Below are 21,539 nucleotides of genomic sequence, written 5' to 3' on the forward strand. Positions count from 1 at the left end.
TACTATACTCATGATTGAACTGACCATTAACTTAGTTACAGTAGTTCCTCAATCGTCCCTCATTAGTTCCCTAGTAACTACTCTAAATTGTGTGTACAGTATTGTAAAGTGTTAAGCCAGTAAAGCCAGTTGTGGGGCTGTAATGATGCAGCCCGGAATCTTTCTGTAGGCGCCTCAGCCTAGGCGGACTGTTTTGGGCGTTACACCAGAGAGCTGTCAAGTGTCAAACGACAACAGTGCCTCCCTGCCTAATATCCGCAGTAAGGTCTCTAACATTGTTTATTTTACATCTTTTTAGCAAGAGCACGTTTATGTAACTCATTGGCGTGATTATGTATCACTGAAAGAAAACAAAATGAATCTATTTTAACCGTAACTTTAAGGAATAGCTTTGTTTACTCGTTAGCTTAATGGTTTAGCGACCTAGCTACCTGTAGCAAGAGGACATTGAACAGAAGCAAACATAGCTTGACAACCTATCGTTTGTGTGTATGTATGTACGTCGTGATTTAACACTGGGTGGGTCTTTAACGTTAGTGAAGATGAAGTTGCTGCATGCTTGTAACAAGCTGTCTGGTGGATGGATTTACAGTATATAGAGCTCCCTGTTTCAAACTGCTGGCTATAGTTGCTAAGTGATTAGTGTGTTTATCCAATTATCTAGCTAGCTAAAATTGGCTAGCCAGGCAGGCTAGTTCTATGTAAACAGTATACCATGCTGTAGATGAATGACTGTTCAGTTGTAGATTCGCTTCGAGCAATATGTTCCTATAGGCTACCTTGCAACCCCCGAACAAAATGTTAACTCAAGTCTTCATCTAAAGTTAATTGGCATGTTACCTTCACCATAATACTTGCTCTCTATTAAAGCCATGGGGGCTGCTGCTAACTCAAACAGGTTAGGTAGGTTACGACAGGGTTGGGTAAAGTGTGGACTGAAATGATATATGGCTGGCTATCTGTACTAAAAACTAACAACAAAAATAGGTGATCTTATCCACTCTGGACTACTGTAGACTCCTTTAAAGTAATACTTTTTTTAAATTCTATTTCAGAGTCTACAGATGAAAAATAACACGTTGAGGGGACACAGAAACTCTCAGAATGCAGTTTCATTCTATGAGAGGACAATAGACTAGAGCCAACACTAACAATAATGACCACTGATCCTAAGTGCCCCCCCCTGTCCATTAATTTCACTGCCACAAATATGCCTTATGGGGATGGGGACAGGGAATTCTAGAGTTCCACTAGAATAATTTAAATCAAAATGATTAAAGTGTGTTATATGTTTTATATATGTTTCTGTGTGATATTGTTGCAGCTCTTAAAGTAAGTAGGTAGATCAAAAAGTGTAATTACAAAATAGCAGTCTAATGTTTCAGCCATTGTATTTTTTGTTTACAAAGCTGGTATCTATTTCTGTCCTTTCTTTGCAGGTCTGTGGGATGGCCCAGGCAGACAGCAAGGTGCTGGTCCTGGGAGCGCTGGCAGGAGTGGCTGGAATCAGCTTGGCTGCGGTCTGCTACCAGGGCCTGAAGTCCAGAAGAAGAGGCTCCTGGTTCTATGTCAACAGCACCAGTAATGAACAGGCTGCCGGTCTCACGATGGTCGACGGCCCGGTCCTGCCCAGGGGCCAGGCTGAGGTGCTGGAGCGCCTGGAAGCCCTCATCCAGTGTGTGTCTGAGCTGAAGGAAGAGATGAAGGCTTTGAAGAATGCTCTACCGATGCTGCCGGACCAAGTGAGGGAAGAGCTGAGGGGGCGCGGCAGGGCAGAAGGAGCGGTCGGAGCGCGGCGAACCAGCCCTCTCCACAGGACCACGCCCGCGCGAAGGAAGAGGGCTGCAGGCACTGCCACTGGGGCCAGAGCTGAGGGTCAGAGCTCAGAGGAGGCAGAGAGTGAGGGAGGGTGAGTACTCCTAAATCCCTCACTGGAGGAGGCTTTTAAAAACTTTCAACACTCCCAATGAGTTGATTACCATAACTGTGTGGTAATCAATTCATTTGATTGATGCCTGCGGGCATCATGTTATTTTAAGCCAAAAGTCTAAATGGTCGTTTACATCTCTGATTTGTTCACATAAAATAGGCCAGGCTCTAACACCCGGCACACACGGGCTGCGTGTGCGTGAGCAGCGCGGAACCTGTTGCTTTTCATTTTGGCGCCCATGTGAACACGGTAGAGCAGCCACACACAGGTCGGCTGTGTCTCCTCTAGAGTTTCGCCTATTTTTCCCGCGTGACGCATGCACCTCTCAGGAAAGATAGACTGCAGCGCTTGTTTTCTCTCCTCGGCTCCGGCTTGGTTGGCTGGAAAGCAGTGCCGCAGCAGCAACACTGTCTGTGTGGACACAATAGGCGCGCGATCCACAGCAGTTCAGCGAGGTAGCCATCATGCACAGGTAGAGGTAGGCAGTGTGTCCCAGGTGTAACAGGTAGAGGTAGGCAGTGTGTCCCAGGTGTAACAGGTAGAGGTAGGCAGTGTGTCCCAGGTGTAACAGGTAGAGGTAGGCAGTGTGTCCCAGGTGTAACAGGTAGAAATAGGCAGTGTGTCCCAGGTGTACTGTAACCCCCCCACTGACTCTCCTCAACTATCTTGTCAACAATAATGATTGAGTGCACAGTTGGCAAAGTTGAGTCGTATCCGATTTCCAAGCCATTACAAAATGTTGGCAGATGAGGGAATCATAAATTTTTTGCTGTCACAGGGCAAGCTAGGCAAAGCCAGTTCTCTCTGTCAATATTGATGGTTGCTCCCATGACAATTATTAGTTTGCCAAACTACCATGCTAAAGGTATCTCCATTACAGTTGTCATCTAGCTGTAAGCTAATCATAAGCCTCCACTGTCCATACATTGTCATTAGCCTCCAACTGTTTAGTGGAAACCAGCCGTAGCTAATACAAACAGCAGGGTTTGTAGCTAATCTCCTCTGGTGTTTACCACATGACGTCTTCTCAATATATGCCTTACTCGCTAGTACGTTCATCACAGAGATAATAATTACACATTTTGATAATGAGGATAAGGATACATCATTTTGTCTGGCTCTGCTCTAGACTTGTTATAAAAGAGCTTCCCTCCAGCATGTGAAGATGCAGAGACTTCTCAAATCAATGTCTGGGCATTAAACTAAATTACCACATAACGATAAAGTAACTGTCAAAAATAAACTCCGGGTGGGATGTTCACTGTAATGGATTACTTGTCTCACGCAAGTTTCAAGTCTCTGCAAGTTGATTTTTTACAACATACTGAAATGAATGAAGTGAACGGCTGCCTGGAAGTTAGGAAAAGCTCATTCAGACATCTAAAAAAAATATGGCATGCATATGCACGAAAATAGTCAGTAGGAAATTAGGAATGTAAAGCATGCAGAATTGTAATAAATGGGCGAAATTATGCAAAATCACCAGTATGGTCCAATCTGTATTAGAGATTGAACGATATGAAAATTTCATATCGCGATTATCGTGACCAAAATTATTACAGTTAATCAGTATTATCACAGTATTATCACAGTTTGTTAAAATGTGCTGAAAATGTTCAAAAACTACTAATACACTCACAGAAATCATTTCACCAAGTTTTATATTGAAAACTCAGACCCAAAAAGCATTGATACACTCGCCGACATCATTTCTCCATTTCTCCAATCAGATGCGTTTGCATCTGGGACGCGGTTGCCAAGTTTTGGTTGATGATGGACAGTATTTACCATGTTTTTCAAAGCACTGTAATCACGGTAACACGGTAATCACGGTACCGCGGTTTTAATGATAATGAAAATTTGAAACGGTACGGTCATCGTCAGGAATTTGATCACGGTTATCATTAAAACCGGTTATCGACGTTACATCCCTAATCTGTATCGAAAGAACATGCACAGTAGAGATATACCACGATAGAGCAAGCGATACTAGTAAAATGGCATACACTGTAAGTTAATTTGCTATTTTAATAATAGTACTTGATCAGTATCTGAAGACAAAGACTTAGGCCCATCCTACTTTACCAGTTAAACTCGCCGGCTTATTTTATGGCTAAATTGGAGCTGTGTGCCGAATGCCTCCGGTGTTGTAGAGAGAACGGCACAGGAATCTAGCACCACATGCCCAGTCATCCACCTCCATCCACAGCCAAATACCTTGATCACACGCCAGCCTAGAATAACATAAACAACAGATGTCTTCCTTTTGAATGGACTGCCACTTATATCTCATCTTGTGAAAACAAATATCAACTGTTAAATGCTGATCATTAAGCCAAAAGGCTTTGCCGTTTTCAACAGTCAGGCAGGCGTAAGCTTTTCTTTGGACACGGATGAGATATGTTCTCAACACGCATCTCAGAAATTGTATCAAATTAGGACCAAATCAAATAACTTTTGAGTTTGAATATCTTTTAGCACACCGCAGGAGGTCCAAGGCTCGGATCTGGGGGGGGGGGGGGGGGGGGGGCGTTTAGTCCGTCACGCTAACAGGTGACATGGATTGGTTTTACCCGTTGCTTCGTTCTGTGTGGGATTATATTATGACACTGAGCACTACAGGACCTGCATTGACATCCTGGCAGTTTTGAGTTATATAATGGGCCTCAGATCAGAGCTGTATGGCTCCTCCCCATTGTTGCTCCAGATTATTATCGTGACAATGATTTGTCAATTGCCTCGGAGCGATTTTTTTTTAACGACTACAACAAAGCAAAGCGGGCCGACTTGAACATCCAGTGTGGGCCCAGGATCATCCGTCACACTGTTGTGTTTCGCCGTCTGCGTTTTCGAAGAAACACGTTTCCGCACATTAGGTAGAGTTAAGTGCTGATTTTCTTTTCGGCAGTTTTTTTTACAATACAAGGTCTATTGTTAAGAGGGTTTTCAAGATACCGTAGTTTTACGCTGAGATGACTGGTAACAAAACAAATCAAATTACCATCATCCATCTAAAATGTCACTTTTTTTAGCATCTTGTGCATTCGTATCTAGAGAGGAAGAAAAGCCTCTCTTTCTGAGACCATATAACGACATGTCATTTTCAGAAAATGTCCCTTCTTGCACAAGGTGTGGAAGGTGACTTTTCAGATCAACTAAGAAATAATGTCGAGAGATGCTGAAAAACGGTCTAAGGCAATGACCTGGGTCAAATCGAGAATAACATAGGACCGACCGACGTGTGAAAAGTGCTGGTGTCACCCATTAAGTATCTCAGTTAGGGAATCCGTACCATGTGAGTGGGCTAATTAGGCGCCTGAACTACTGTATAGGATGACGATGAACGGGGTCATTTCAGGTCACCCTACTGCTCTTCTTATGTAAACATCACCCTCCCCCTTTGGTTAGAGAGACAGACGAGGTGTACAAGACCGCCTTCCACAGTAGCAGATCCCTGCTTTTTGAGTGACAGTCGTCGGCCCCATCAAATGCTCTTAATTACAGCCCGGGTTATTACGCTTTAAAAGAAATCACATCACGCACACACCTCCCCTAATTAAAGAGCCTTTCCCCTGCGCTCTGTTATTCCTATGAGCCGAGGGTGTGGGGGTGAGAGGGAACGGTGCCGTGAAGAAATTCCAGACCCTTAGGGAATGCCTGGCGTTCACCCAGAGGAACCAGTTACACCCCTTAATCCTCACATCCATTTAAAAAGGGCTCTCCATGTCTGTTTGGGCTTTCTTGGAACTGTTTGGAATGAATCATAGCATATTATACAACAGGTAGTTCCGGCCGAGCAATTTGATTGGACAAGAGGGATCCTACGAGTGCCTATATTTCATGATAATGCACTGGCGCTTCACTGTGTGTAGATCACTCCGCTTCACAGCTGCCCTAATCAACAAAATGCTTCACAGCTGTAGAGTAGACAGTAGTAGAGTAGACAGCCTGCAGTTAATTAGGCTGATTAGGCTACATTTTCTGCAAAGGGAAAGCTGGGGGGACTATTTTTGTTGGCGGAGGAATAAATACAGAAATCATCTATTTTCTCAGCTTTTTGTCATTTTTTTAATCAGCTTTGTTTAATAGAACTGTTGTATAAAAGCAATATCACACTCGAGGTCGTGCATTGTTGTCTAATATTGGCACTGCTGTGATTATCTACGGCACTCGGCCTGCGGCCTCGTGCCTGCGACCGAATCACAGCAGTGCCAATATTAGCCAACAATGCACTCCCTCTCATGTGATATTGCTTAAATATCCCTGCACCATCGGGCCGATATACCCTAGTATCCCATTATAAGAACCAAGTTGATTGAGTTATGTCGTTGCTCGTTTGTCGCAATCTAAAAGCCTTAAGAATACAGTCGCGATTAGCAAGATTACCGTAGTCAATATTTTTTGCTTTGTGCAAAATCAGGTTTTGCAAACATTTAATTCAATATTTTGCAGCATAAAAAGACATGTAGAATTCATGTTTAAATGTCCTAGACTAGTATCAGCAGCTGAGATAGTATTTAAAAAAAAAACTTTGATTCAATAATTCAATAAATTTATGTAAGCATACTAAGCAAAGCCATTAGTGGGTCAAACAAGTTCCAACAGGGGGCATTTATGCAAGTATGGATAGGGCCTCTTAACAATTTCCACAACAGGCTCTGCTGTAGCATGACACATGCATTATGTAAACCATGAATAGATGAAAGCCTATTTATCAGATTTTATTATTATGATTATTATTATTATTATTATGATTATTATTATTATTATTATTATTATTATTATTATATGTATTTTTTTTTACTGTTTCATCATGACACATATCTCTCTGCAGCACATTGTTTGTGCAAGCTTCACGCGTGTATTTCTAACCTTTGTGTTCAAGTGTACGGTAGCTCTAGTACAGATAATTGCAGTTGATCCATAAAAATACCTGGAGTCATCATCTTTTCTAATCTAAACCGACGTTGTGTGGCGTGTGTTTGTAGAGATACTCCAACTGTGACCAGTGTTGAACTTGGCATACTCGCTGATTAGACAGTCTTGCTCAAGCCCCGAGTGTGTGTGTGTGTAGTAAGATGACATGTTGCCACTCTGAAGCGGTGCTCACAACAAATGACAAAAAAGTCAGTACGTTACACAGTATGACATAACGTCAAAATCATGCAGTCGAGCAGTCGGAAAGAACAACGTCGACCTCGCCACCCGAAAGGTTGAAAGTTTCAATTGTTTACGGCGTTCACTCTTCATCATGTGTCATAACTGCTTCCTCAGCGCTACCTCTCTACAAGTAAGGAGGCCCATCAATCACATTGACGGTGTGCCAAGCTGTCAGAAGCCTCATTTAAAAGTGTCTTGTAGGAACTTGTAATTCCTCGAACAGTTCCCACTGCAATTTATTCACATCACGTCGCTGTAGCTCAAGGATATTAGAACTTCTCCGAAACCTTCTCCGGAAAAAAAAAAAAAAAATGCATTTATGATATGACATTGGATAGTTGTTGATTTAAGAAGAGCAGTTTTGTTTTTGTGACGGGCATGCCTGATCAACACACACACACACAGAAATGTTTACAAAGAGGAAAAAGGAACTCATTGTCTTGCTTTGTGATTAAAAGCTTTGGCCTAACTGTTCTGTGACGTCGTGGTAGGTTCTTGTTGAGAGTCCAAGACGTTCAACATGAACAGTCTCAAGTTCCTACTTCCAGGAATGGCATTGAGGAACCAACTGGTTTACTTTTTGAAAGCCTAGACTGTATCTGCTCTGCTGCACACAAACCTTGTCTTCTGAACAGACTCAGCTGTCTGATGTGTCCACAGTCACCCTGACCGCTCCCTGACTTATATGTCATGTACCACTCTTGACCACCTAGAGCTCCCATTCATTTCCCTTGTAGTTACCCAGGCATACCTTGCTCAGCTCCAAGGCCTGTTATTGCAAAATACTTTCACACATACATTTCGCTATTCAAGAAAAGTTGATCTTGCTACTATTATCAATGATTGTCTCTAGAGCTGCCACGATTAATCGATTAGTCGATTGACAGAAAATTAATCGACAACTATTCTGATAATCGATTAATCGTTTTGAGTACAATTTTAAGAGAAAAGGTCTAAATTATCTGATTCCAGCTTCTTAAATGTGAATATTTTCTGGTTTCTTTACTCCTGTATGACAGTAAACTGATATTATCTTTGAGTTGTGGACAAAACAAGACATTTGAGAGCATCATCTTGGGCTTTGGGAAACACTGTTCGTCATTTGCTACCATTTTCCGACATTTTATAGACCAAACAGCTCATCGATTAATCGAGAAAATAATCGACAGATTAATCGATTACGAAAATAATCGTTAGTGGCAGCCCTAATTGTCTCCCTTTTTCTGCGATAAATGAAAAGTGAACCCTAATTTCTGTTATTATCCAAGGTATAAACACCTCATATTTTATTGTCTGATTTCACAATGGCTTTTGTCTGCACGAGGCTCCGGGCTCTTCTGAAGCTTACCATCACAGTCATCTTGTAGGTCTGCACATCTGCACCATCTGGAGTGTAAAATGTTGCACAAAATTCTACGCATGAATAATATGAAGAAGAGCAGAGTTCACTTTGTCAGTTGGATTTCTTTATCTTCTCGTCCTTTCGCTTAATCTGCAGAAAAACAGGTACTGCCCCCCCCCCATCATTTCATCATTGCTTCGAGGGGTGAACCTTTCTTTGGTTTCACGCAGTTTTCTTTCACCACCATTTCTTGCCTAATTACCTTTTGGCAAGATTTCATCACAAGCCAAAGCTTCCTTTGTACACAAACAAAGTCTTTGTGCAGACGCGATATATCTAGGGGCAAAACCTCCGTCTCTAAACAAACTCCCTGCTATTTTAGAGCTGCCAGTTGTTGTTGCCCAGTATTAACAAAAACAAACTAGTGTTGAGGTGCCTACTACACGCAGTATGAATTATTGTCATTGTCATTTACTCACAACATAACTGTCACCTCATTGCTTTGTTTTTCTGCATGCCATTACCTATCACAACAAACAGGGGGCATACTTGGCACCTGATGCTAAAGACGGTAGACAAACTCACTGATGTCACTGCATGGGTGGTTCAGCAGATGAGGAGCTGTGGGAAAGATGAGAATTAGCGGGTGTCTTTTTAGAGACTCAGCCCCACTCCACCCTTTGGGCATCTGGAGAATCAATATCTGCTCTCTCTCCAGTCGGCCATTGTTGTCGGGCTGGCTTTCATTGTCTTCTGTCACAGCGTTACACAGCCTGAATAAGCCGGGCTGAATGCTCGGAGGCCCGGCGATGTTGGGATGGTAACTCCTCTTCAACAGGTTTGTTTTGAACAGTGTCACCGTGGAGACTGCCATTGCTAAGCTCCCTTGAAAGGCTCCCATTCCCCCCAGGTTGTGTTTAGTGAATGGACCGACCTCCCCTAGTGGGCACAAAGCCTGTTGAAAAAGATGGTTAGAGCCTGTTGCCGGCGTTGGCTATTGTATAACTCGTGTTGTTGACAAAGTCTCACAAGGTTTTGACGCAGCATCAGCTACTAGTAGATATCTGTGTTAAGGGTTTCTAGGTACAAATTATTATCAAGGTTCATTTCTCAGACATGGGTTTCATCCGTAATCTTCACTTCACTAAGCGCGTTAGCATGCCAATTAGGGATGTTCATCAATTATCGAAAATCAATAATTGATCGTTAAGGAATTGAATCGATCATGTGTAATTTTCATTGATTATTGTTATTATTATTATTATTATTATTATTATTTTTTTTTTTTTTGTGGACTAGGTTTGGGTGGAATTCATTCCTCCTCGCCCCACTCCATTGCACAGCCGACTAACGTGAGGTGGAGCTTCATATAGTCTCTAGTTTTCTGGCTGGGCACGGGCCTTTGTGCCAACAAAACTGTTTTAAACATGGGGAATTCACACCGGCATGCGCCGCGGGGACAGCAGTGTTGGAGAGGAGACACATTGAAATAAAGAGTTCATTGAGGAGAACACGTTGTCTTTCGTATTTTCTGCCATAGGCATTCATTTTGTAAAAAAAATAAAAAAAATATTATTATTAACACATTGGGTGCCAGCCATGTTTTCATTCCTGTAGGTAAGTTGTGCCAGGGGTGTTTTTGACGATTCTGGCTCATTTTAGAACAGCCGAGGATTCTTTTCTGTTAAGAATTCATGAACACCAATCATCTAAAAATAACTAATAGAATGTGTGCTTTCTCTGTCTAAAAGAGTTAGTTTGCAGAGTTAGTAGTTATGTAGATATTAGCCGTTGAGTACAGCATGGTTTCAGCGTCTGGAAATTTATTCAGAGATAAATGGCTTTTTGTGAAACAGTCACTTTAACCATTCATTTTTGGCATCAGTAAGACCGTCAGACATTCTAAACAATAGTTTTGAACAGTAATTTCCTCCATAACAACAGGAAACACCCCTCTCATTCAAACTCCTCCCTCCGTGTGTCTTCTCCTCCTTCCTCCTGGCTTCAGCGGGCGTGTCAGAAGCGCGTTGTGCTGCCTGCCTGTCTGTCTGCGTGCCTGCCTGCCTGCTTGCCTGCGTGCGGGGACGAGTCTGAAATGGATTACTGTAAAATCGCCAAGCCATTTCCTTGAATGGCTTGCTCCCGCGGTGTGTGTGTGTGTGTGTGTGTGTGTGTGTGTGTGTGTGTGTGTGTGTGTGTTCGCGCGTTGCTCCGCGGCTCTGGGGGGGAGGGGATCTCTGTCCGTTCTGTGTGTGTGTCTCCGGCTTCTGACTGTAAAATCGCCAAGCCATTTCCGCGGGAGGCGGCTGCTTTTGGTGTACGGGTCCCGTGGCTGTGGCTTCTCTCTGTATCTGTCGCCACTTAGTGGTCGGTAAAATAGATTACACACATGCTCTTGCTCCTATAGTTATCTCGAAGATGTAAAAGGGGTTGATTGATGTCCCACCGTCAAAAAAACATGTAAGACGAGTTAGGTCGTCCTTGGCACTTAAGCGCTGGATTATGTAAGACGAGTTAGGTCGTCTCTGGCACTTAATGTGTTAATATGATCGATAATCGATAATTGATCGTTAATTTTCCCGATTTTCGATTATGGAAATTTTTCAAAATGAACATCCCTAACAATGTTTGTTAGTTAATAATTGATCTTATTTAGAATGTTTGTCCTCAGAGTTAGATGTAAAGTGATCTAGTGGCTCAAAGGTGTGAAAGGCGATCAGTATCAATCAAGGGATTACTTAAATCTGCACTGAGTATATTGTCAGAAGGATTGGGCCGTTTCCTCTTTCCTCCTCATCAAGTCAAAAGAATAGAAAACACACTATCGACCTTCAGCCTTGACCTTTTACCCAGAATTAGGACTAGTGCAGTGCGTGTTCGCCCCGCTGCTCAGGGTTGCCAGGTCAGTCCAATATACCACAAGTCAAAATATGCCTCTGCCAAACCATATACACTGCTACTACTACTGAGTACATCGCCCCCATCGCTTTTGGGTGGCAGGTACTGTCAAAGTTTATATGCACATGTTCAAATTGCACCAAATCCGTCACTGCACTTCCTCGGGTTCCCAGCAACACACTTGCCAAGTGTGACGTCGATCGGACGAACTCTGCAGATAACCCAGCACCATATTCTCTGCACTGACCTCTCCTTGAGCATTAACTGACTTGACTAATAGCAATATTTTCTATGTGGGTGGGTAGCTAGCAACGCGCTAACAAGTAACAAACATGAGTAATTTTTACACGTTCATTATTTTAAACTGTACTACTACTCTTTACTCAAGTATACTTTAGAGCCAGTAATTTACTTTTTACAACTTCTTACAACTAGTCTTCTCTAATGTGGGCAGTGTTTTGCGACTGGCAGCTTTATTTCTCAAAAGTGACTAGCAACAAATCTGGGGACTTTTTCTGACCATGGGAACTAGCAATGTTAGCAGTGTTGAATAAATTGGCACAGCTGATAGCAGTTTTCTCTCCTTGCTGGTCTGATCCAGATGACGTCTGATCTGAGGATCACCTCCACTGAGAGCAGGGACTGTACAATAAGCTCCACTTGTAAATTGCTACCGGCGTAGAAGCCGAACATGGCCCGGGTGGACAAAGTTAGCACTCACAGTAAAACGGACTATGCTGCGATGTGCATAGCAAGTGCAACCTTATTTATATGCAAATTATCATGTGATGTCATCCAGTGTTGGGCAAGCTACTTTCAAAATGTAATATACTACATACTACTAGGTACTTTCTTTTGAAAGTAATAAGTTACTTTACAATATTACTGTCTGTGTAGAGTAACTCGTTACTTATTACACTACGTTTGCATTACTTTCACCAAAACAACATCAGCAGCAGAATGACATCGCCGCCCCGGAACCATCCCGAAAAATAATGTCAACCGCATTGAAGTCAGTGTAAACAATCCAAAATTCTAAATGTTATTCTTTTCCTTTGTTATTGTCATCTGTACTGGTTATTTGCATAAAAACAGACAGTTTCATTAGGAAATGATTGTATATTCAAATTTAAATACGTGCTTTGATTTAAAAAAAAACTAGTCAATTTGTAACTCGAGTTACTTGACAAAGTAACTGGTATAATATTACTGAAATCCTATAAGTAAGTTATATTACTGAGTTACTGCTAAAATATATTACCGTACATGTAATATGTTACTTTTGTAATGAGTTACCCCAACACTGATGTCATCTGGCAACGTCTAGTGACTTTCGACGAACCAGTAGCTACTTTCCTTGGAAGAGCTGTCAACACTGAATGCAGGGATTAATTGTAGGAGGGGAGAGTACATGAGCACCTCTACTGCGGATGCCAAGTTGCCAGCTGCTTGCCTGTTCATATCTCAATTGTATAATAACTATATAATAATAGTCCTTATTTTCTAGATTAGCCTGTATGTTGCCCTTGGTTACACGGTAGAGTAGAGAAATCTTTATTATTCCCCAAGGGGCAATTTGTCTCACAGCAACAGATTAAACACATAAACATAAATAACATGCATGCAAAAAATGACTATGCATGAGAATATGTATGTATTTTTCTGTACTGGCCTTGCAGACTGAATTTCCCTGCAGATAATAATGGCATTGCAACTTTTCCTTTTGTATTGTAGACATTTGATGGCCTGGTGATATATGGTCTGAGTCACAATGTGGAACTGGGAGTGCTAAGCTTGGACTTAGACTTGTTTGTTCCTTTCAGAGCTGTGTACATTTGAAGGATGATGATGATCATACATAAATACATATATACAGTACACACTAATACAAATAGAACCTTAGCCCCCCCCCCCCCCCCCCCCCCCCTCTTTCAACTGAACTCAAGTGAGTCATAAGCCGTGGAATGGCGTGACAGGAATGCGCTGATCACTCAGTCCTATGCTGTCTCTCTCTCACCAGCTCCATTGAGTAAATAACCACAGGGAGGGAGAGCGCGAGAGAGAGAACAGAACTGCTGAATGAATGAAAGGACACACAAATGAATGAATTAGCAAATGAATGAATGACGGAACTCGAATAACATGACAATGTTGCTGCCGTAGTTAGTTAGCCCAAAGGCCGGGCCTTCCCTGTGCAAGAGAGACAGTGCTAGAGCCCGACCGATACTGGATTTTGGAGGCCGATACCGATATTAGGGAGTAAAAAAATTCCGATATCGATATATCGGCCGATATTCTTACATTATATAATACACATTATATTACACAATGTTTTTGCAATGATCCCTCAAATATCAAACACTTGACAAAGATATGACTTGACATGACTTGAGATATGTAATGTAGGGAGGATATTTTACAGCTTATCAATAAACTTTCTTGTCCAAAATGACATCACTGCAATGAAACAGTGAACTGAACTGGGAATTTAATAATTATAAATAACTAGAAATACAAAAACACAAATAGAACAAATATAAAATATAACTTGAGTTAAGAAAAAAGATCAAATATACACAACATGCTGTCTATAACTTAAAAAATACAAAATAAAAAAAATATCGGCATATCGGCCAACATATCGGCCGATATATCGGTTAGCGGCCAATATCGGCAGATAATATCGGTGGACCGATATATCGGTCGGGCTGTAGACAGTGCTCTGCAGAATGTGCTGCAGACAGACAAAGAGCCAGACGACAACATATAAATGGCCGTTACTCATAGAAAAGCGCAGCCATTCAGATGGCTAAGCTGGGGTTGCGTTGGCCAACATGCTTTGAGCCCTGCCTGCAGGTTTGAGGGTTTACTTTGGGGTCACTGCGTGGAGAGGGGGATTATCAACCTGGGATCATAACAAGGGCTTTGCTGTACTATCCCCCCAAAAAAGTGGGTAGTATGAAAACTGATGACCAGCAAGATAAAAAATAATCCAAGTCAAATTCCTTTTATGGATTAGGGTTAGATTGATAGTCCCCTTTCTTACCGAGCCATAATTGGATGTGGAGGAGGTTCAGTCTGATGGCTCAGAGCCACACAGTGCTGTGCTCCCTGTGTATCTGTGTGAGTTTGCCTCTGTGTTGACTCTTCCTTCCACGAAAACGGACTTGAAAACAACAAGCAGGGGGAGTGTGTGAGCTAACAGGCCAGGCCAGGCCTGCCGGCCACACACACGCACGCACACGCACACACACACACACACACACACACACACACACACACACACACACACACACACGAGAGGAGGGATTGACAGCTGTAATCTCCACACAACGCCTTTCTACTACTGGGTGTGCCTCCACCAAACTCACTTCAGTCGGCTTTCAAAATGAAGGGAAAGGATAGGCCTGTAGCAATGACTTTTACCGTATTGCTTTGATGCTTAAAATCTTTACCTTTGCTTCTCGACAACTTATTCTACTGTTTTTCATCTTTTTTCTTCCCTATTTTTTACCAGATGAGGGTTGTGGTTGGTCAAACACAAATTCCTCCATCTCGCGTTGCCGTTGCAGTGCGTCGGCCATGTTGCATTTTTCTTAGCAGTTCTTATTTTCTCTCTCGACTGGAGCACATCCCTGCTGCTCACATGCCCTCCTGTTACTCCTGTAATCACAGCACTCTGGGCTGAAGGTGTGTGTCGAGGGGGCGGAGTCTGGACGGAGCCTGCGGCGCGAGGCACCTGTTGGGGTCCATAGTGTTTTCTGTCTGTTGCCCGCTCTGACACATCCCACCAGAACCAGGGGCTTGCACACACCAAAATATGCCCTTAACCGCCAATGACGCACATGCGGCTGCTGCCAAAACTTAATGGAGGCTTTTCATATTTTCACCCTCCTCTACGTCTTTCATTTCTACCTATGCCATTAATATAGTTGTTTTTTTTACGGCTCCTTCTTAAGTGTTAGCTTAGGGTGTTTGGTGTTACTTACAGTAGTTGAAAGGGGGGACCATAAAAGGTCTAATGCAAGTGTTGCGTGCCTCACTCCGACAAACAAGTCTCCCTGTGTTCCGTGGAAAAGCCTTCAGGTATCCATGTTAAAGACGTCAGGAGTTTCTTAACAGGCAGTATTTATAAACAATTAAGTCACCCACTTGTGTAAACAAACCTGTAGCCGTTTGCGTGTAAACATGCAGTGAATTTTGATCCATTATCATCGACATCTAGCAGACAAAGGGCCTTTAAAAATACTCGTTAAGACTTGATTTTAATTGATCCTAGTCACCATCAGAGACATTCCTCGGCTGAGATGTTTTCTTTCCGCCTCACAAGCAGAAGATGGTTGTACCTTCAGTTACTGGGAGACCGTCCATGTTCTTCTCGCAATCCAGGAGAATCTGTTTACTGATGCTCCCCAAGGCCAAGTTGTACATCTCTGCTGACGGCAGACTGGAGACAATCACACGCTTGTTTATCTGAACCACCCAAGTATTCTGTTGATCTTCTTCCAGCATCTGTAAACTTAAATTGCATATCCAATCCAAATAAATCCTATGCTGAGAGCGAACTGAGGCTTTGCTTTGGCTTTTGCTAACCAATAGCCCCTCGTGTTTGTGTTTTCAGGTATATAACCGCACTGACAGACTCTGAGGAAGAAGAGCCAAGAGACGCAGGTCAGAGGGGGGAGGAAGAGACTGTGGACCGGCTAACCGTCCTCCTTGAGACGGTTGATACTTTGCGTCACGGCACTGAAACCGACAAGAGAGAAAGCCTCAGCACCCTGCTGGAGAAGAGAGAGGAGGTGCGTTGAATTGGGTGTGAACCACCTTCATGGATTAGCTTAGTCTCCATTAGTATTATTGTCCATTACCCTGAAGCTAATTACAAAATCGTATATGTCTAACCACCTTGATCAACTATCTATCTTTTATCATAGTTTGGACAGAACTCTACATTTCTATGGCGATTAACCCGGGCTTACTGTGATGTTCATGACGTCAGCTCCAGCCTGGAGGAGAAGAAGACCAACGCTGAGACTGGTAATCTATCATAATTGTCTCTGTTAAACCTTGTTGTAGACCTCATTTAACCATGCTTCTCGCTGGGTGCCAGGTGATGTCAGGTCATACAGCTGTGATGCTGGCTGAACCCTGAAGATCAGAGAACTCTTTAGTGGTGCTGGCTGAACCCTGAAGATCAGAGAACTCTTTAGTGGTGCTGGCTGAACCCTGAAGATCAGAGAACTCTTTAGTGGTGCTGGCTGAACCCTGAAGATCAGAGAACTCTTTAGTGGTGCTGGCTGAACCCTGAAGATCAGAGAACTCTTTAGTGGTGCTGGCTGAACCCTGAAGATCAGAGAACTCTTTAGTGGTGCTGGCTGAACCCTGAAGATCAGAGAACTCTTTAGTGGTGCTGGCTGAACCCTGAAGATCAGAGAACTCTTTAGTGGTGCTGGCTGAACCCTGAAGATCAGAGAACTCTTTAGTGGTGCTGGCTGAACCCTGAAGATCAGAGAACTCTTTAGTGGTGCTGGCTGAACCCTGAAGATCAGAGAACTCTTTAGTGGTGCTGGCTGAACCCTGAAGATCAGAGAACTCTTTAGTGGTGCTGGCTGAACCCTGAAGATCAGATAACTCTTTAGTAGTGCTGGCTGAACCCTGAAGATCAGAGAACTCTTTAGTGGTGCTGGCTGAACCCTGAAGATCAGAGAACTCTTTAGTGGTGCTGGCTGAACCCTGAAGATCAGAGAACTCTTTAGTGGTGCTGGCTGAACCCTGAAGATCAGAGAACTCTTTAGTAGTGCTGGCTGAACCCTGAAGATCAGAGAACTCTTTAGTAGTGCTGGCTGAACCCTGAAGATCAGAGAACTCTTTAGTAGTGCTGGCGTACTGAAGATCAGAGAACTCTTTAGTAGTGCTGGCTGAACCCTGAAGATCAGAGAACTCTTTAGTAGTGCTGGCTGAACCCTGAAGATCAGAGAACTCTTTAGTAGTGCTGGCGTACTGAAGATCAGAGAACTCTTTAGTAGTGCTGGCTGAACCCTGAAGATCAGATAACTCTTTAGTAGTGCTGGCGTACTGAAGATCAGAGAACTCTTTAGTAGTGCTGGCTGAACCCTGAAGATCAGAGAACTCTTTAGTAGTGCTGGCTGAACCCTGAAGATCAGAGAACTCTTTAGTAGTGCTGGCGTACTGAAGATCAGAGAACTCTTTAGTAGTGCTGGCTGAACCCTGAAGATCAGAGAACTCTTTAGTAGTGCTGGCTGAACCCTGAAGATCAGAGAACTCTTTAGTAGTGCTGGCGTACTGAAGATCAGAGAACTCTTTAGTAGTGCTGGCTGAACCCTGAAGATCAGAGAACTCTTTAGTAGTGCTGGCTGAACCCTGAAGATCAGAGAACTCTTTAGTAGTGCTGGCGTACTGAAGATCAGAGAACTCTTTAGTAGTGCTGGCTGAACCCTGAAGATCAGAGAACTCTTTAGTAGTGCTGGCGTACTGAAGATCAGAGAACTCTTTAGTAGTGCTGGCTGAACCCTGAAGATCAGAGAACTCTTTAGTAGTGCTGGCGTACTGAAGATCAGAGAACTCTTTAGTAGTGCTGGCTGAACCCTGAAGATCAGAGAACTCTTTAGTAGTGCTGGCGTACTGAAGCACAGAGAACTCTTTAGTGGTGCTGGCTGAACCCAGTACTGAATCAAGTGTCGATTGACGTCTGGAAAGCCCAAGTCCGCATCAGTCTTTATTCCCGTAATGACCTGAGTCAGGTGGTTCCAGTTCTGGGCCAACAGAGAATTGGCAGAAACAATATTTGGCAGCTTTGACCAAACTTCTAAATGAAGTGTCTGTGGTTAACAGCCTGTGATGGGCCAGTGATGATGAACTGAAAGGAGGATATTTTCGTTTTATTTGCATTCAAATGTGGGAGGGGGTGGGGTGGGTTGGGGGGGGTCAAGGAGGGGGGGGTAGGGCTGGGGAAAAGGGGTGGTAGCTAGTGATAGGAAGGTTGTAGGAAGTCGGGATTCGAGGGGTGTGTTGGGGGAGTGGCTAGGGGGATGTGGGTGGTGGGAGGGGGGCGTGAACAGTAAGGGGCAGGGCTACCGTGCCTAGGGATAGGAACGGCCAGAGCCGTGTAGATACAAGAGTCCCGACATCTCCATTCACTCCAATGGACCAGTTTTTTACTCTCAAGAGTAGGGATGCACCGATATGAAAATTTTGGCTGATGCCGATAACCGATATTAACATTGCTGTTATGGCCGATAACCGATATTTACCGATGTCGATATGATCTGTATAAAACCACATTTTTATGATCATCACATTTTGTACATACTGAAAAACACATGTTAACACTGAATTTGAAAAAGTTATGCATTTCTTTATTTGCAAAGCCTTTGGAAAAGCCCATAAATCATAGATTTACTGCATTATTTCATATCAATGTGAAGAATTTGGCTGATAATGATAACCGATATTAACATTGCAACATCTGACCGATACCGATATGACCGATATGTTAAAAAATGACTAACATCGGCCGATACCGATATGATTGCTGATATATCGTGCATCCCTACTCAAGAGGGAAGTAAGGTCCTGGATTAAGCAGCACTGTCGAGTTGCAGCAAAATAGACAGTTTATGTTATACTCTGAAAGGGTTTTTTCCCCCCTTGAATCAAATTGTACATTATCAGCTTTATTTTAGCATGCAAAAGTAGCGCGAGACCCATTCCTGGCTGTTCATTGGCTAATGAGTCTCGCATTTTGGACCTCCGCTGACGTCACTCTCTCTAGAGGACACTAGGAACGGCGTAGAGAGTTGGGGTTTGAGGGGTGGGTAGGGGGAGTGGCTATGGGGCTGTGGGTGGTGGGAGGGGTGTGGCGAGGGAAGAGGTGGGGCTAGGGCAAAGGGGCCATAGCTAGGGATTATGAAGGTCATAGAGAGTCGTGGTTCGAGGGGGTGGGTAGGGAGGGGTGGCTAGCGGGATGTGGGTGGTTTAGGGCTATGGTACAGGTAAGGGTAGGGGCATTTTCCCCATGTTGAAAATGATTAGCCATGTTGCCACATTGCCTACAGTGCCATAAGGCTGAATGGCCACACCAGTGCGCCGTGGGGCTTCAAGGTATTGAAGTGATTGTCGGGACAGACATGGATATCGACTTGGCTACTTGACTTGTCGGCGGAGGCATACAGCCGCGAGGCGGTTATTTCTAGTTTTTTTCATAATCCTTTCTGGCTTTCACACCTCTCTCTCTAAAAGCAGAGTACACTAACTTAACTGTGCTTGTCTTGTGTTACACTCCAGCAGCACCTAGTAGATCATAGTGTATTTTTTCTTTCTTAAACAGAGGCCTGCTGTGTGATCCCACTGAGGTTCAGACTGGATTGACCCGTTTCTCTCTGTAATCCCTTCCTCATTAATGTGCCTCTAATCAGCGCTGGCCAGGTGCTTTCCGCACAGATAGCAGCATTGTCAGAGGGTTTTGACAGGGTTATAGACCTGGTTATTTAAAGTAACAGGGCATCATATTCAACATTCATTCGGGTATTAATAGAGCGAAGTGGAAAGAGACAGTCGCCACTGTGAGTGTTGAAGGATTTAAAACCAAGCGCTTCCTGGATTGCATTTCATATCACTTTTTTGTTTTTATTGCGGTAATCCAGTGCCTAGTGGCGTTTCTTGATTTATATCGCTGTTGTTATGTCGTCTCTAGTCAACTCGCCCCCCTTGATTCTGCGAATTGTATACTCTTCTTTTGTCATGTGAACCAGGAATGTCCTGGATGGATTGTGTGTGTGTGTGTGTGTGTGTGTGTGCGTTTGAGTTTGTGTTTCAGTGTGGGCATCATCTTCTTGTCATTTTCTTCCCCTCAGGGAAGCAGGTTGGAGAGGAGGCTGTCACGCTGAACCCTTCGTGTGCCGACAGTCATCAGTGGTAGGTATACCTTCTTCCATTCATTCGTCCTCCCTCAATTTACAACCTAGTCTGTGTTCCTGCTGGTGCACCACCTCCACCAAAACCTGTGAACTACTACTACGGTATGATTATGCAGTCCTAACCATAGTCCGTATAAATATATGGACGTAGCTACCGTGATCTCACCCATTGGTTTTTCAAAGCCTTGAGGTTGGCATTTTCATTATCGCCGTCATGGTTATTTGCAGAGCCGTATAATAGAAGAGTTCCGACATCTCCGTTCACTCCAATGGACCATTTTTTTCCCAGGAAGTAGAAAGTGGAACTCTTGAGTAAGAAAAGCAGCACTGTTGAGTTGCAGCAAAATAGACAGTTTGTGTTGTACCCTGAAAGGGTTTTTTCCCCCTTGAATCAAATTGTACATTATCAGCTTTATTTTAGCATGCAAAAGTAGCGCGAGACCCATTCCTGGCTGTTCATTGGCTAATGAGTCTCGCATTTTGGTCCTCCGCTGACGCCACTCTCTTACTAGAGGACACTAGTTATTTGGAACTAATAGCAGGCCGCAGCACGGCCCTCCCATTGGCCCGGGATCGGCGAGCTGCGTGATCACTGGACAGGCGACCTGTCAATCATGCCCCAAAACATAGTCTTTTCTATTGTCTGTTTGACTCAAAAGGGGACCATCATTTGAACATCATGCTGTATCGAAGAAGACTTGAAACTAGGGATTGAGGCATAAACTCATTAGGAGAGTGTTTATTGAAGCTCTAAATCAAGTGAGAAGTACAGCCATTTTCCCATTCACTTCCATGTAACGGGACTTCTTTTTGCAGCCAGTTGAGTCGCCCCCTGCAGGCTATTCGAAAGAATGCAGCTTTAAGTTACTTCTGCATTGGCTTCACAAACGGAGCTAGGAGCTAGCCCACTGGTTATAACATAAACAATAGTTCAATAGATATAAAAGGCCAAATGCACAAGAAACATCTGATTGAATCCATAGCAAAGGCGCTGAAGCCATTCCTTTGAATTGCTTTATTGCTTTATTTTTCCACAATTGCAGAGATTGTTGGGGGAAAAAACTCTTGGTGACACAGTTATGGGTTCATGCCATGTCTTTATTGAGTGGGCCCACTTACCTTATGTGAATTACTCCTGATGGTTGAATTCTTATAATATCCAGCCATCTCTTTTTGTGTGTGTAAATGCTAAAGCTAGGGTTTTGTGTGTGTAAATGCTAAAGCTAGGTTTTGGGTTTTGGGGAGGCCTCTAGTTTTGAGTGACGTCTGGGCC

At 43.4% G+C, this 21,539-nt stretch overlaps 1 protein-coding gene across 1 annotated transcript in view; it reads left to right on the forward strand.

Annotated features, from left to right (window-relative positions):
* The first annotated feature begins 233 nt into the window (after positions 1-233).
* The window catches only part of rmdn2 (regulator of microtubule dynamics 2), a 47,567-nt gene continuing 26,261 nt past the window's right edge, over positions 234-21,539 (forward strand). The window contains exons 1-5 of the mRNA XM_083658166.1: positions 234-260; positions 1,440-1,909; positions 15,952-16,129; positions 16,265-16,367; positions 20,204-20,264. Of these exons, the coding sequence (XP_083514292.1) occupies positions 1,449-1,909; positions 15,952-16,129; positions 16,265-16,367; positions 20,204-20,264 (803 nt within the window). The 5' untranslated portion in view covers positions 234-260; positions 1,440-1,448. The remainder of the gene's footprint in view (positions 261-1,439; positions 1,910-15,951; positions 16,130-16,264; positions 16,368-20,203; positions 20,265-21,539) is intronic.

The sequence above is a fragment of the Poromitra crassiceps genome (genome assembly GCF_964638095.1).
Source record: "Poromitra crassiceps genome assembly, chromosome: 22".
NCBI classification, from domain to species: domain Eukaryota; kingdom Metazoa; phylum Chordata; class Actinopteri; order Beryciformes; family Melamphaidae; genus Poromitra; species Poromitra crassiceps.